The following is a 15,619-nucleotide window of genomic DNA, read 5'->3' on the forward strand; positions in this document are numbered from 1 at the left end:
CCCGGGAAGCAGCTCGGGCGCCGAGAGCCAGACGAACGCCCGGACGCGGTCCCCGGCAGCTCCCGGCCGCGACGCGCGGCCCCCGCGGCATCCCGAGGTCTGCCCCAGCCTTTTAGGTCTGATTGTCCTCGCTCGCTTCCTCTCCCCTCCCCCTCCCCCGCGGCCTCCCCCTCCGTGCGCGCCGGCTCGGCCCCCTCCCCCTCCCCCCTCCCGTCCTCCTCTAGGGCTCTCCCTCCTTCCCGCCCTCCCCTCTCCCCACTCCGTGCTCCTCTCTCGCGCCCACACTTTCTTTCTCACACACGCACGCAGACACATTCTCCCTCTCTGCGCGCTCGCCCTCGGTCTCCCTCTCTCCCTCTTTCTCTTTCACTTTTGCTTGCCCTGCAACCTTTTAAAATGTTGCCCCTTCCCTGTGATTCGCCAGCCGCCGCGCCGCGGCCCCCCGCGCGCTCGCCCGCTCGCTCTCTCGCCCGCTTTTTGTCTCTCGCGCTCCCTCTCCCCTCCTCCGATTTGCTACACTGAGGCTCCCGTCAATGGACTGCATTGAGAGCCGGCTCCGGCACGAGTTGCCTCTCCGCTTCACGCTCGATTTCCAGGCATTCTTCCCTTATTAAGTATTCGTGTAATATTAATAGTCATGAATATCTGCTATTAGCAGGCTCCAGGAACGCTGCCCAGCGCGGTTATTAGAAGCTCAAGCGAAGCCGCCGCTAAGAAAAGAGGGGGAGACACGGATTAAGGAACACGCGCGCGCGCGCGCACACATACACACACACGCAGAGACACAGACACACAGACACACACACACACACACTTCTTGCTTTTTGCCTTTTTGGGGTTTTTCATTTTTTAAGGAACTTTGAATCCTATCTGCTCACGGCAGGATAGAGACCGTGGGTTCGACCAGCTGAAGGCGCCGCTCGAATCGGTGGTTCAAGTTCGGATGGAGCAGAGCGGGGCTCCAGCGCTCGGGGGAGCGGCGGCGCCGTGACCGGAGTCCCGGGTGGCGCGGGGCTCTCGGCGCCTTTTGTGTGGGGCGCGCTCGGGCAGCGGGGCAGCCGGGCTCTCCGGCCTTGCTTGTTGTTTTCCACCCTGACTCGTTACCCCAGACTCTTCGCAGATGTTAGTTCACAGTTTTTCAGCTATGGTGAGTCCCATCCCCGCCCCCATCCCTGTTTCCTTAGGAATTTTCCTCTGGAAAACCTGGGGCTGCGGAGCGGCCCGTCCTCCTCGCCCGGCTTTCCTTCAGGGAACCCCCTTTCCGTCTGCATTGCCCTCGCTCCTCGTATCTCTCCCTCTCTTCCATCCTTCAGCCGAACGCGGTACCCCCCATCCCCCGCTCGACCTCTCCCGGCGCGCAGCCCTACCTCGCCGCTACTTCTCAAGGCGTGTTTCTTGCCACGTTTGTCTTTATTTCCTCGCCTCTTCACGTGTTACCGAGATGTTCTCAACATTTGATGCTTAATCCGGCTACAGAAAAAAATGCTGCCCGGTGCGCCCCTTCTTCCCCTCGGGGTCCGGGGCTGAACCTCCGAGGGCTCGCATTGCCTGCAATCAACTCTGTTCGCTTGTTTTGCAGGCGAATTGCAATTGAGGAACCCAAGTCAGGCGTTTCTTCTGCCCTTTGGGGCTGGGGTGGAAGGGGCGGGGGCCTCCGCCCCGGGGTGCACCTCTCTCTTTTAAACCCAAGACAAGGCTGGATCTTTCCATTTTAAACCTTGGCTTGACGTCCCTCTCTCCCCGTCTCTATCACAAATCGCCCCTGTCCAGAAAGAGGCTCCTGACTGAGGAAGCGGATAAGACAGACCCCCATCCCGCAGTTAAGACCTTCTCTAAGCTGGTAACTTGAACGTGGGCTTTCCTTACAGCCCTCTACGAAATATGCTTCTATTTAAATAGTCATGAAATGGTAATAGCCTTTGAATGGGTATGACTGTTTTCCTCCACATAAATGGAACAGGGTAAACAATAACGCCGTGGCAGGCAGGTTCAAATGCAGGGACAGAGAAGAGGCCGCTTCTGCTGTTTAATATTTAGTAGGAATTTTAATTTTGCGTAAGGGAGGTTTCACTCCGCAGCTTAACGGGCTGTGTTCCGGGAGGCCCTTTTTCGCCTTTTCCCCCCTTTGAAAGAAACGCCTAAGGAGAGTCTCTTATGCCCCCTCCCTGGCACAGTCGAATTCCCTGCGTTTGGGGAAGGGCCCTTTTCACTCCCGGAGTCTTTTCTGAAAAGAACCGCCTAGGGCTCCTTTCTCGCGGCGGCCTGCGGGCGGGGACGGGCCGTCTCCCACGCCGCCCTGAGCCGTGCACTCAGTGTGGCAGCTGTAACTCGACGCCTGATTTCTTGTTCTCTGCCCTTGCCCTCGCTCTCTTCCAGGACCGTCACGACGGCACCAGCAACGGGACGGCACGGTTGCCCCAGCTGGGCACTGTAGGTCAATCTCCCTACACGAGCGCCCCGCCGCTGTCCCACACCCCCAATGCCGACTTCCAGCCCCCCTACTTCCCCCCGCCCTACCAGCCTATCTACCCCCAGTCGCAAGACCCTTACTCCCACGTCAACGACCCCTACAGCCTGAACCCACTGCACGCCCAGCCGCAGCCGCAGCACCCGGGCTGGCCCGGCCAGAGGCAGAGCCAGGAGTCTGGGCTCCTGCACGCGCACCGGGGGCTGCCCCACCAGCTGTCGGGCCTGGATCCCCGCAGGGACTACCGGCGGCACGAGGACCTCCTGCACGGCCCCCATGGGCTCGGCTCAGGACTCGGAGACCTCCCGATCCACTCCTTACCTCACGCCATCGAGGACGTTCCGGTAAGAGGCCCCGCGGGCGGCGGGAGAGAAAACGCAGACCCTCCTCCCCCACCCGCGAGAAAACGCCCGGAACGTGCAGCCCGGGGGGCCCGGGCTTTCCTGCCTGGCGTTTACTTTCTCGAAATCTCCTTTTGTTTTTTTCGGGTGGACACTTTAAGGACCCACCGAGACAGCCGCCTTTAAAAAATGGAAAAGAATTGTACTTGAGGCTTCTGCCCCTAGAACAATGGCTCCTGGAGCTCCTTCGAACAATGCCTTCATGTTACCATTGAGAAATTAGACGAATGTCACCGTTGACGGTACCTTCCCCCCTCGACGACAGTAAACTGTTTCGACGGGGAGAGGATCTAATTCCACCGCTGTGTCTGTCGTGGGGGTTTCTCCCTGTCCTGAAAAACATGTTAGAGTCAACCAAAAGGGCTCATTGAAATGCCCTGGCCCTTTAAAAGAAAGTGTGAAAGACACACTAGGAAAATTATTTTCACCGGATTTTATGGTATCTGAGAGTTCTGTGTATACCCTACCCTGATTAAAGAATAGTAAGTAGCAAGTCCGAGCAGGAGGACATTAAATGCAGCCTTTTTCTCTTCCTAGGGGTGCTAAGTGCTGACCTCATAAATCATTAACTGGGTTCCCGACGCCTCTCAGAACCCGCTGCACCCCCATATTAAATGAATGTTTTCAGACTATCGGGCAATGCATTCTTTGAGTTCTAATTCAGTTATCAATAAATGCAGTTTGAAGTGATTTCTAAATAAGCATGGTATTAGCGCATTTACTGTTTACAATGCAAACCAGGCTACTGATAATTTGAAAATACTTTATGAAATTAAATTTAAACCAGCATCTCTTGCTTCAATTCTACATATTTATGGTTTCCTCACAACCTTCCTGAAATGGAATTAGAGCAAGCCAATAATTTTATTAAAGCTGGAAAGGCTCTGTTAATGCTGCTTTTCTTTGGAGAGGAAATGTATCTGGATGTGATTTTTGCTAAAATGCTATTTCAAATTACTGCATCAAATATTGCAGCAATATGTCCGTTGACAGTTTAATGATTACTGCATTAGGTTGCAAAGAAAATGGTCAGATGAACTTACCTGCTTGCTTGGTGAATTTAAAACATTATTTAAGTTACATAGGAAAATAGCAAATTTATTACATCTCTCATCTGGCCTAGTTAATCACTGAAATTTGTTGGTTATGTTTAGCAGTGTAGCATGGAAAGCAGGAAAGTAGGCAGTTGATCCAATGTGGGGTTTAGTAAGCATTGTGTGTGTGTGTGTGCGTGTGTGTGTTTTCATACGTGTTTTTAGAAACTGATACTAAACTGTGCATTTCTTGGAAAGTAAAATGAGGGGAGCAATAGCTGAGAAAAGAGCCATGAAAAAACAAACCTGGAAGTTGTGATTATTTTAGTCCCCCTCCCCAAGGATTCTCTGAATCCTTATCCTGGTCTGCTCCTCGGAAATATTTGAATTGCAAAATAACGTTGCGAGCTTTTGGAACTACTGTGAATTAGAGTTGCTCTACTTTGCAAAAAATTCCAAAGTGGCTGGTGTGAATTCTTGACAGCGGTATAGTCACTCTTCGTGGTGAGATTGGCCTATAGGAGAAATTAATCAAAAGATCAAATAAAAACAAGGAAACCCAGTTGCTGCTCTTCCCCTTCCCTCCCCCACCTTTTAAGAAAAAAAAATTCTTTCAAAGGAATTTGGGTCAGGAAAAGGGTTGTTTTCAATTTTCCCATTGCTGCAACAGTTAACCTTTCATAAGAACGACTGCCAAATATTTAAGAAAATCAAATCGATGGTGAAAATTATTTAATCATTAATATCTCAGTGGGGTTTTAAACTTTGACAGTCTTCCCTGTATGGACCAGGTCTAGAAATAACACAAATAAAAGTATTATGCCACAGTACATTTACTTTATGGGTTTAGGGTGCATGCATAAAGGGATCATATTTCCCCATACAGTTAAAACACAAGAACTGCAGCAGTAGTCATTTCTGAACATTTCTCAATTTAATTATACTTAAATCCAGAAGCACTTTAGGCAAGTTACAAATGAGAGCATTGAGTATAATAAAACCTGTAATAAAGCAACTTAGTACCATCCACCCGGAATCATTGCGATCAGGCACAATTAACAGGAGCATAAATCCAAGACAGAATGGAAAACGTTCGAATCAGTATTATTGTTGGACAAAGACTAGAGAAGGAAGTAATAGTTTGTTTAAATGGTAATGCCTGTGTTTAGTAACGATTGTGAAATCTTCTATCTCAGCAGCCCTGGTGCTAATTTGTAAACACAGGCAGACATTATATTGCCTGTCAGTTTCTGCATTAGAAAACACGATTTCATTTTTACTTTCTAATCACGTTTTGACTCTAGCACACACGTATACCCATCCATCTGCAGAAAGAAAAAAAAAAAAGGAAAAAAGAAACCCACACTAACAAATCCAAATCTGCTACTGGACACAGGAAAACCTCAAAGGATTTTTGTTTCTCTTTTTATCATTTTCATATCCCTATCTGATATCCAATTTAGACAGTAGTCCTTTTTAAATTTTTTTCATTTACCCATAAGTGAAGGTGTGTATACACGTTTGCTCTTTATCACATCACCTAAAACGTTTCCAATACTCCCCTGTTACTCCCGACTTGTCATTTCTATTGTGTTTCTCTGGCTTTTACTGCCTGAACGCTGGAATTGCTGAAGTCCGAAGCCGCTGAGGCGCCAAACTAAAGCTAGATGTATTTTTAAAGGTTGAACTCACTGTGAGAAAGATCAAAACTCGGTTTAATTTCCAAAGAAAGTTTTATTCCCCGCCCCCAGCTCCTTCAAATGTGGATTATTTGCTGGGGAACGAGAAATTGGCCGTGGGTGTACAGTGAAACCTCTTGAGCTGCAAAACCCCCAATTCCAATAAGCCAAGATGAGATGTTTATATATAAATGTCACTAGATGGGAGGGGGGAATTTTGAGTCTACACCTTCCCCTCCCCCTATCTTGCACGAAATATTCATTTCCTTTTGTTTTGATTATACACTTACATCCATGTGTATCCTTTTGTTGCAGCATGTAGAAGACCCGGGTATTAACATCCCAGATCAAACTGTAATTAAGAAAGGTAAGCCATTTCCTTCTGCATTCCAAGCATGTCCTTACAGGCACAGTGCTATTTAAAAGAACTTGCAGAGCTGTGTTTATTTTTTTCCAAGTAGGATTTCCTAAAGGCTCAGAATTAGCGAATAGATAGGCATAGAATAGCAATGCTTAAATGATCGGCTTTCAGTATGTTAGTAATGGCAACAGGCTAGCTTTGTTCTGATTCATGACTTGAACATTTAATTTAGTTTAATGATATCTGGACAAACACATGAAATGTGTAATGGGTGAACAGATTTGGAAGTGGCATTTCAATTTTGGAACGGTTTTAACAGTTCAGTTAATCCATTGCGTGAGTGGCCACGAGTGTTAAGAAGTGTATAATGCTAAAAACAATCCAAGTAATATTAATATAGGAGCAGATGATAAAAAGACATAACACTCCTTAGCAGAGGGGGGGGAAAAATCTTCCGTGTTCTTAAATTTAATTTCTCATTAGCTGTTAAGGGTTTTTAAAACTTTGTGAATTAGGTTAACAAAAATTTGGCTTTTGGTTAAAATTAGCTTTTTGAAGATGTCAGGTTTATTAGCGTAAACGTTTGGAGCAGAAATTGTTTTTAAAAAGTGTCAAGTGATTTGGATGGATTTGTAATTTCTGTTGTGTTTAGTGAGTAGAAATAAAGTTTACTGGATTAAATGCTATTCACAGCAGCTTTTTTTTTTTTTTGTTATGGTGGCAATGTTACAATTTCAGGATTCTAGGCACCACCAGAGGACGATGCTATATAAAACTGTTCCCATTTCTAACCCCAATCAGTATATTGTTAGCGAGTTTAAAGTTTCATTTTTGCATCTGTGAAGTCTTTGTCATGTCAAATTAGATGTGCAAGGGATAAATCTTAAGAGATGCTCTTTCCAAGTCGACATGATAATTGGCTCTTTTATTAGTAATCTCTCAAGAGTTCGTTTAACTCCTATTGTCTCTATTAGCCTCCCCAGAGCTATTAATGTCACAAGTGATCTATCCAAAACCTAGACCCCCCCCACACCTCCCTATACGTCTAAAATATCCCCACTCAAGAGGGAGGAGTACTGTATACATGTATTATTATGCATACATGTATCATTATGTATGTCTCCATGTGGAATTTTAAGATACAAATGCATACTGTACTTAAATTTTGGTTATGAATGCATCTGAATTATATTGGTGTTAGAAATGTAACACGTTAGTACACTTTCTGCTGGCCTTGAATTTTTTTCTAAGTATGGTGGATCCAACGATGAAGAGCTTATGATTTTAACTAACAAGAATATATCCTCCCCTTCCCCCCTTCCCAAAGAAGATGCTTAAGCATAAGCCTATTAACTCTTTGCTCATCAAAAGAACACACTGCTAGTTTTCCATGGTAGGCCTGTTTATCCTTCTTTCTCCCAGTTGAAACCGGGGCTTGGAATGGATTTCCAAAGCTCGAGTCTTTTTCACAGATAACATAGGAAAGGGTCTATTTATCAAAAGGATGGGGTGTGACAACAGAATCCACCACTTCCCGGCTTGGTGCCTTGAATGAAATGCTCATTTACAGGCCACTTTAGCCATCTAAACTGTCGGCTGATTTTAATTATAGGTCTGTGAAGCAGTTTCTCCCCAACGCTAAACCCCTCGCCCCACGAAAACTCCCGAGCCTACATAGCTTGCTCTCGGTTTACAAACGTCACCCCGTTCGCTGCACCCCAAGCCCGTGCTCCAGCACCCCGTCTGGGGGCCACTTCCCTCGGACGCTGAGAGCCGAGAGGGTCACGAGTTCACCACCATCTCTAGACAGCGCCCCAGCGGTTAAATGGCAAGGGCCCTGGGAGAAGCACAGGCCTGGCTGGCGGGGCTGGGCCGCCCCCCGGCCGCCGGTGAGACGCGCCGAGGGGCACAGGCTCCATCCCCAGTACCGGGATGGAGCAGGGACTAGGGCAGGAGATTGGGGAAGGAGCCACGGAATTTTCAGGGCTGGAAGAAAAGCGGCGGTTGCGGCGCAAGCCTGGGAGCCGGCCCGGGCCGGGACGAGGGCCGGGGTCGGGCAGGGCTCGGGAGGGACCCTCGGCGCCCACACGCGGCCTCCCCGTTTGTCTCCGCAGGCCCCGTGTCCCTGTCCAAGTCCAACAGCAACGCCGTCTCCGCCATCCCCATCAACAAGGACAACCTCTTCGGCGGCGTCGTGAACCCCAACGAAGTCTTTTGTTCAGTTCCGGGTCGTCTCTCGCTCCTCAGCTCCACCTCGAAGTACAAGGTCACGGTGGCGGAAGTACAGCGGCGCCTCTCACCGCCGGAGTGTCTCAACGCTTCGCTGCTGGGCGGAGTGCTGCGGAGGTGAGGCCCGAGCGAGGCCCTGCCCGCCAAGCATTGCGCCTGCGCCGGGCCGGCGACGCGGACGCGGACGGGCCTCGCGCCAGGGCCCTCCCTTCGCGGGAAAAGAAAGGGGCGGGGAGAAGAGCGTAGAACTCGGTGGGTGGGAGCTGGGGGCGGGGTGAGGCGGCGGGCGCCTGCGCACTCCGCCGCGTTCCCGCGCGCTCCGTCGTTCGGGGGCGCGCCCGGGTCGGCCGGCGCAGCGCGCTCAGTGGGATCGCTGCCTCCTCCCACCCCCTCCCGGCGCGCACGCGCAGTTCGCTCCGCCGCGGGCTCAGTCCCGGCCGCTGCAGCCGCGGGGCGCCGCGCACCCGCCTCTTCTCTCCTCGGGCACACCTTGCAAGCCGAGGAAAACTTCCTCTCAGGCGCCTCACTTGGCCTTACCTCCATGTAAGGTCTCCGATTGCAGCCCGCCGTCCCTTGAATAGGGTTTAAGTAGAAGACAATGGTTTTCTCTAGAGTCTCCATGCCACGCCCCCGGGTCACCAGAAGCAGACCCTCCCGCCCGAGGTGCTCGCACTAATGGTTCCGATGTACCGCGTCGCCACGTGTGCCAGGCAGCGTGCGAGGCACGTTTACGTGCATTATGTGTGGTCACTACCGACGGTTGCATGTTGCATATGTGGCCAGGGATTCTCGTCTCACCCGCGCGAGGTCGGAATGATTCATTTCGTAGATGAGATTTTATAAGGGTCGGCGAGGTGAAGCACCTTCCCTCAGGGCAGGTGTGTCCCTCCTCTGGGCTTTTTGCTCCTAGGGTTCCACCCAGCGTTGTGTGTGGTGGGTCTTGCGTTGAACTTTCCCAGATAATATTTTCTACTTTTTCTCCTTTTTAGTTTTTAATGAGAAAGTGGACCGAAACTTCATTCTTTTGACATTTATTCATATATCTGTTTATAGACCCAGAGTTCTGCTGTGATGGGTATATCCCATACAAAGGCTACAGAGTTTAACATCAGCTATTCCACTCTTTCCTTCCTCCTTCACGGTCATTTGCTGTCCCTTTGTAATCTTTCATCGACACAGATCTGAAGCCGCCCTCTGCCTTTTTCTCCCCCTTCCCCCATCCCCAATATTGGAGACTGTTTACCTAGGGGAGTATAATCTAATCCACACAATTAAAGAGCACTTGAGTAGGGAATAAAATCTGAAATTAATTAATTTGCTGTTTTATTTAAACAATTTATCTTAACCACTTTCTGATTATGGGAGTCTATTTAGACATCTATTTAGAACCACCTCCATCGTCTGTGAAAGCAGGGAAATTTTTAAAGGCTGATATCAACTTTTGACTTTTCTAGTTAGGCTGGTGACATGGCATGTAAACAGTTGGTGAAATGAATTTCCCACTGGGGCTAAAGCCAGAGAAAGAAACGTAAGAGTGATGATAACTTTGGTTACTCTGAATAACCTAACAGCAGATCTTGCAAAGACAATTTAAAGACCCCACTGGGATTTGTGTGATTGTAACAACAGGGAAAATATACAGTCATCAGTTGAACTCAAAAATACTTCACACCCTAGAGATAAGAGCTGTGTTTATTTGTTTGTGGTTCTTCTTTAGAGAGTTGGGAAATCAGAACCTTCCAACCTGCCACAATAGTTGCAGTAATAACTGAACACGGGGTGCTTTAGAGTTTAACAAGCATTTATCGCCTATGTTCTTTCTGTACCATTCCTTCCTAGGTTTCCCTTCCTTACCTGTCTCGGGGCCAGGATCCTTAATTTTTAAAAGTATATTTTAGGAAGTTGTCAAAATGACTATAGCGTGATGCAGAGCAACCAAATGTTTTCTAAATCCCTTTCTCACATGTATCTGTGAAACAGGGCGAAGTCTAAAAATGGAGGAAGATCTTTAAGAGAAAAACTGGACAAAATAGGATTAAATCTGCCAGCAGGGAGGCGTAAAGCTGCCAATGTCACCCTGCTCACATCACTAGTGGAGGGTAAGTGAGTTCCCTTGCTAAAGAGAAGGGAAGTTTGTTCTGAGAAAATGGCTAATATTCAGTGGCCAGATGTTTGGTTGTATTTTGTCGGTTGGGCAGTTTCATTTTTCCAGAAAACATAGCCAGAAGTGAACGGAATTCTTTCGTGTCAAAAAACTATTTGCATTTACTCCTGTCCTCCTTTCCTCTTCCCTTCTGCCACAAAATTACACCTCCCTAGCCCAATTCTGACCTAAACAATGTGAAAACTTAAGAACTGTATATTCTTCAAGTTCCAGTCTCCTTTATAGAGCTCAGCAGTAAATCACTTAAGCTATTCTGACATCTGCGTTTGAGAAATGCGTGACCATTACTTCCTGAATTAATTTGGGAATCTTTGACCTGCATCCTGATTTAAGACCATCCTGAAAGCTCAGGGTTATATGCCCTTTTAGGTTTTTGTTTTCCAAACATATGCTCCCTTATCTCTCATTTAATTGTGCTTCTCTACTAGAGAGGAAGAAAAGTGAGCAATTTTAGACTTTGAGTTATTTGGATAGGAAAAGAAAAAAGAAATATAAGCATTGCAGAAAGTGTCTCATGTCAGCTTTTTACACACACACACACACACACACACACTCGCTTCTAAACCCCTCAAAACAAAAGCTCACCCTGTCCTCACTCGCTGTTCTAGATACATCAGAATCCAGCCACAGCAGTCACATCCCTACTTCCTCTAGATCCCTGTTAAGTTTGTCCGATACTAAATTGGCTTACGTTTGGGTGTGTTGGAATGAATGTATCGTTCTTTTGCATTTTCCTTTGTGTTCCGTTGGAACTGTCTCATGCCAACAGGAAAAAAAGAGGCACTTAAGTTATGGCGCAGATTTCAAAACTACCATTTATATTTAAAGAAGGCACTTAATCTTATTTATATCTTGTATTTGAGGAGACGTAGTATAATTGAATTCAAGTTCTAGCTTTGTAAATAATTTTTAAAATATTTAAAAACATAAAATTGAGGAGAAACCCTATGAACCATTCGTTACTGGTGTCCAAAATGATACTAATGTGACTGTTAAGTCATAAGCAATTGTTCAGTGCCAGAAACTCAGCTACAGTAGCATTATATTAAAAATAATACCAGTACATTGGGAACCCACCGTTCAGACCCCGAAACAATTATACGCAGAGAAAATGGTAGTAGCGGCTTTGGGTGTAGTGTGAGAGTGTGCACGGTTTTGGGGTTGAGCCCTGTAGCAGGGAAGCAGTTTCTGGAGAACTGTTATTGTTTGTGATCCGCTCCATTTTATGGAAACAAGCTCAGCGGAGAGGGCTTTGATGCTCTAATTGGCGCATGCGTTCTTCCGGAGCTGGAGCGAATGGCAGGAAGCCCTGCAGTAAAAACCAACTGGTTCAGGAAATTAAAACCAAAGATTCGAAAATCAACAACACAGGCAGACTCAGTGGAGTGACCCTCAAATCCTCTTGGTTAATCGGTTTGGATGAACAGATAATTATATGCGATAAAGTTAAAATGTAAACCCTTAGTCGTTCCCTTGCAGAAAAGCTCAAGGAGTAATTATGAATATCATTTATGAATGTGTTGATAGGTGTGAGGTTGGAATACAAGAAACGTTTTGAAAGAGGAGGTGTGGGAATGTCATCGCGGTTGGGGATGAGGCTGGAGGGGAGTTGACGGGAGTTTACATTTTCCAGTCGTCTCGGCCTTCTAGGCTAAGTGGCCATTTTCCCTGGGAAGTGCAGCCACCAGGTCCTACAGAGAGGGAAAGAAAATGCCTGAAATGGGAAAACAAGTAGTGTGTGTTTCCTACAACATCTGGGTTAAGAAAATAAGGGAGATGGGAGGCAGTTTTGATGTCAGCTTTTTTCATTCTCTTGCCCTCGCCTCCTTCCTCTCACATCTTGCCAGGAGAGGCCGTCCACCTCGCCAGGGACTTTGGGTACGTGTGCGAAACTGAATTTCCTGCCAAAGCAGTAGCTGAATTTCTCAACCGACAACATTCCGATCCCAATGAGCAAGTGACAAGAAAAAACATGCTCCTGGCTACAAAGTAAGACATTACCTCTTCGGGGTCTCTGTGTCTCACTGTCAAGAGAAACAAAAATCAGAATCGTTTTTGCTCTCACTTTTGGCCTCTTTTCCTTTTGTGTTAATCAGCTCTCTTGTAAATATTGAAGTTACAACACAATCTAATAAACCATAATTGATTTGAAAGGGGCAATACAAGGAAGATTGTGAGTGCGTGTTTCCCTCCTTCCCCTCTCTTTCACCCCACCCTCTCATTTTTTTTAAAAAAATTAACGTGTATGGGGGTGGGGAATAGGAGAGATTTGATGGAAGCTGAGTGTGGATTTGCGACTATTTCTGGTCAGAAAGACCAGAATCAGGTTCTTTTTTTTTTTTTTTAAACCTTTTATTTTATATTGGAGTATAGTTGGTTAACAATGTTGTGATAGTTTCAGGTGTACAGCAAAGTGATTCAGCTGTACACATACGTGTGTCTATTCTTTTACCAGTTCTCAGAACCAAGTTCTTAAAGGAGTGACAGACTTGCCTGTATCAGTTTTTGTCTCTTATCAGTATGTTCTCCAAGGGCAAGGATTAAGCAGTGGCCTGCAAAATGTTCAAGCCAGAAGCTGTCCTAGTTTCAACCCTAGTCCCTTCTCCCATTTCTTGCCTTCCTTTCTCATCCTCCTCAAAAGTGCTGTGTACACACACACACACACACACACACACATACACACACACCCCACAAGTTCTAGCCTACAGGCGAGATGTCAAATAGGTTTCAAAATGGCCCAAGTTATATTCCCATCGGTGCCTGGGCTGAATAGGCTTCTGCAGGTGGTGTGTGAAAAGAAAATGACTGTTTTGATATGTTTTCTGGAAATTAAAAGGCTTGTTTGGAAGCCCTTAATTATCAAAGTCGATGTCACAGGAGGGCATGGAACCAGGGGGCAGAGGCGGCGGCCTCAGGCAGGGCAGTTTCTGGCCTGGGGACACCAGCTGGCCTTGGAGGAGGTGGCCTGGCAGCGCTCCCTGTACCTCCTCCTCCCTTCGCAGCCCCCCACCCAAAGGCTGCTGCCGCCTCAGGAAGGCCCACCTAGTCCTCGCTTCCCAGATTCAGAGGCTGAGCTTCCCCTGCGCAGGCCACGTCGCCCGTATTTCAACTCTTCCCTCTTCTCTTAGCCTCCTAAACACACCCCTATTCACAATTTCCCTAGACGGTTTTTTTTGGTGTGTGGGAAAAGAGGTGGAATGGGTGATTGAAACGTCTGTTTCTTCTTCCCCGAACCGCTCTGAATTATCCCCCAGTAACATTTTCTTTTTCTGGTGACTTTTATTTTTAAAGGCAAAACCATCCCCAGAAAAGTCTTGCCTCTCTTGTGCACACCCACCCTGATCTGAAGGTGAATGAGTGGACAGTACATCCCCCCAAACTGCTGCTGAGGTCCCTAGAAGATTAGGGGAGAGGGGGCTCTGTAGTATTTTGAGCAGGACAGCTGATGGGTGCATGCTACTGGCTGTTGAAGAGAGGCTTGCGTTTCTGACTCCTTGCCCCTCTGACTCACCTTTGTTTCTCTCCTAACGTGTGAAATGTTTTCTTGCGTCTAGGATGCTTGGTGTGAGCGAGAGAGGAGGGGGTTAGAAGTTTGGTGCAGCTGAGAGGTGAGAGAGAGACACACACACACACACACACACAGACAAGACGGAGGCGTTTGTGGAAGTGTTTAAGGAGCAGGAGATGTTTAGGTGGACTCTGAGAGGTGGCTGGGTCTCCCAACATGTGCCCCCCCCCCCCAGTCTGTCTCTGGGGCTTTGGGTCAGGTCAGGTGTCGGCGTGATCCAGGCAGAGGTGACGGCAGGGAGCAAGGTTTTCTCTTTGCTGCTGCTGGCTGCCGAGAGCCTCATCTCTCTCTCCCTCTCTTTCTCTCTCTCTCTCTCTCTCTCTCCCCCCGCTCCACTTGTGCTGCAGACAGATATGCAAGGAGTTCACCGACCTGCTGGCTCAGGACCGATCTCCCCTGGGGAACTCCAGGCCCAACCCCATCCTGGAGCCCGGCATCCAGAGCTGCTTGACCCACTTCAACCTCATCTCCCACGGCTTCGGCAGCCCGGCGGTGTGTGCCGCGGTCACGGCCCTGCAGAACTATCTCACCGAGGCCCTCAAGGCCATGGACAAAATGTACCTCAGCAACAACCCGAACAGCCACACGGACAGCAGCGCCAAAAGCAGTGACAAAGAGGAGAAACACAGAAAGTGAGGCGCTCCTCCTGCCCCGCCCCCTGCCCGCGCCGCCTCCCCGGCCCCAGCACGCCCACCCACTCCATCAACATCTCCATCATCTCCATCTCCATCATCTCCATCTCCATCATCTCCATCATCTCCATCATCTCCATCTCCATCATCTCCATCATCTCCATCATCTCCATCATCTCCGTCTCCATCTCCATCGGCCCCCCCGCCCCCCCCGCCCACCGATCACCACCGGCAGGTGACAGCTCCGGGATCAGCAACCCCCCACTGCTGCTACTGCTGCTGCTGCTGCCGCCGCCGCCGCCACCGCCTTCGGTCCGGAGTCTCGGGGTCCCGGGGACAGCGCTCCACTGTGAGCGGGGCAACCCCGCAGTCTCAGGCCCCGGCCCCGACTTCCTCCATCAGCACCAACTCCCCTTTGCCCTCGTGTGGAGCCTAAGAGAACAGAACAGGCCGTGAAGCCAGCAAAGAAAAAGTTATGTCCGAGTTTGTGAACCTTTTTTTTTTTTTTTTTAAACAAATCAACAACGACAACAAAAAAAAATTTAAAACTTTTTTTTTAGAAAAAAGAACGTAAAAATTAAAAAAAAATTATATGAGCTTCATGGGACGGAATCACCACCTTCTCTTACATACTTCAGATTGTAGCCATACTAAAAAAAAAGAAAAAGGCAAAGAAAAAAAAAGGCAAAAAAGGCTAATGACATTTTTATCAGTATTGTGAATAAACTTGAACACAGATACTCGAAGTTCCATGTCTTGTCTTCAGTTCTAGAAGTTTTCCCTCTTCAAGGTAAAGCGACCAACTTGAACTCTCTCTGGCAACACGGTTCACAGTTCTATAAGGGAATCAGTGTTCACGTCTCTGTATATATTTATTTATGTGTAATTTAATGGGAATTGTAAATATGGTGAGTCTGTTTTAAGCCCTTTTTTTTTTTAATTTATCTGGTGATCTCGTTTACCTCTTGTTTAGTGGGTTTTGAATCTTCCCTATTAGTTCTTCATGTGGTTCATGGTACTTATTTAGGAATCCAAGGTTTGGGGGATTTTTTTTTTCCTCTGGTATTCATGAATTTAGCCCTGT

The 15,619-nt window shown here is 47.7% G+C and overlaps 1 protein-coding gene across 9 annotated transcripts in view; it reads left to right on the forward strand.

Moving 5' to 3' along the window:
• Positions 1–14,639, forward strand: part of TFAP2A (transcription factor AP-2 alpha) — a 22,887-nt gene extending 8,248 nt beyond the window's left edge. For 2 of the 9 annotated variants that reach the window (XM_055079610.1, XM_007100209.4), the window contains exons 2-7: positions 2,377–2,811; positions 5,897–5,948; positions 8,057–8,288; positions 10,152–10,270; positions 12,183–12,324; positions 14,251–14,637. In XM_055079610.1, the coding sequence (XP_054935585.1) occupies positions 2,377–2,811; positions 5,897–5,948; positions 8,057–8,288; positions 10,152–10,270; positions 12,183–12,324; positions 14,251–14,539 (1,269 nt within the window). In that variant the 3' untranslated portion in view covers positions 14,540–14,637. Of the gene's footprint in view, positions 1–341; positions 1,493–1,739; positions 2,812–5,896; positions 5,949–8,056; positions 8,289–10,151; positions 10,271–12,182; positions 12,325–13,889; positions 13,944–14,250 lie in introns of those variants that run through there. The other 7 variants (XM_007100214.4, XM_007100211.4, XM_007100212.3 and 4 more) reach the window with 7 other exon arrangements.
• The last annotated feature ends 980 nt before the right edge of the window (positions 14,640–15,619 follow it).

This window comes from Physeter macrocephalus, chromosome 18, assembly GCF_002837175.3.
Source record: "Physeter macrocephalus isolate SW-GA chromosome 18, ASM283717v5, whole genome shotgun sequence".
NCBI lineage: Eukaryota > Metazoa > Chordata > Mammalia > Artiodactyla > Physeteridae > Physeter > Physeter macrocephalus.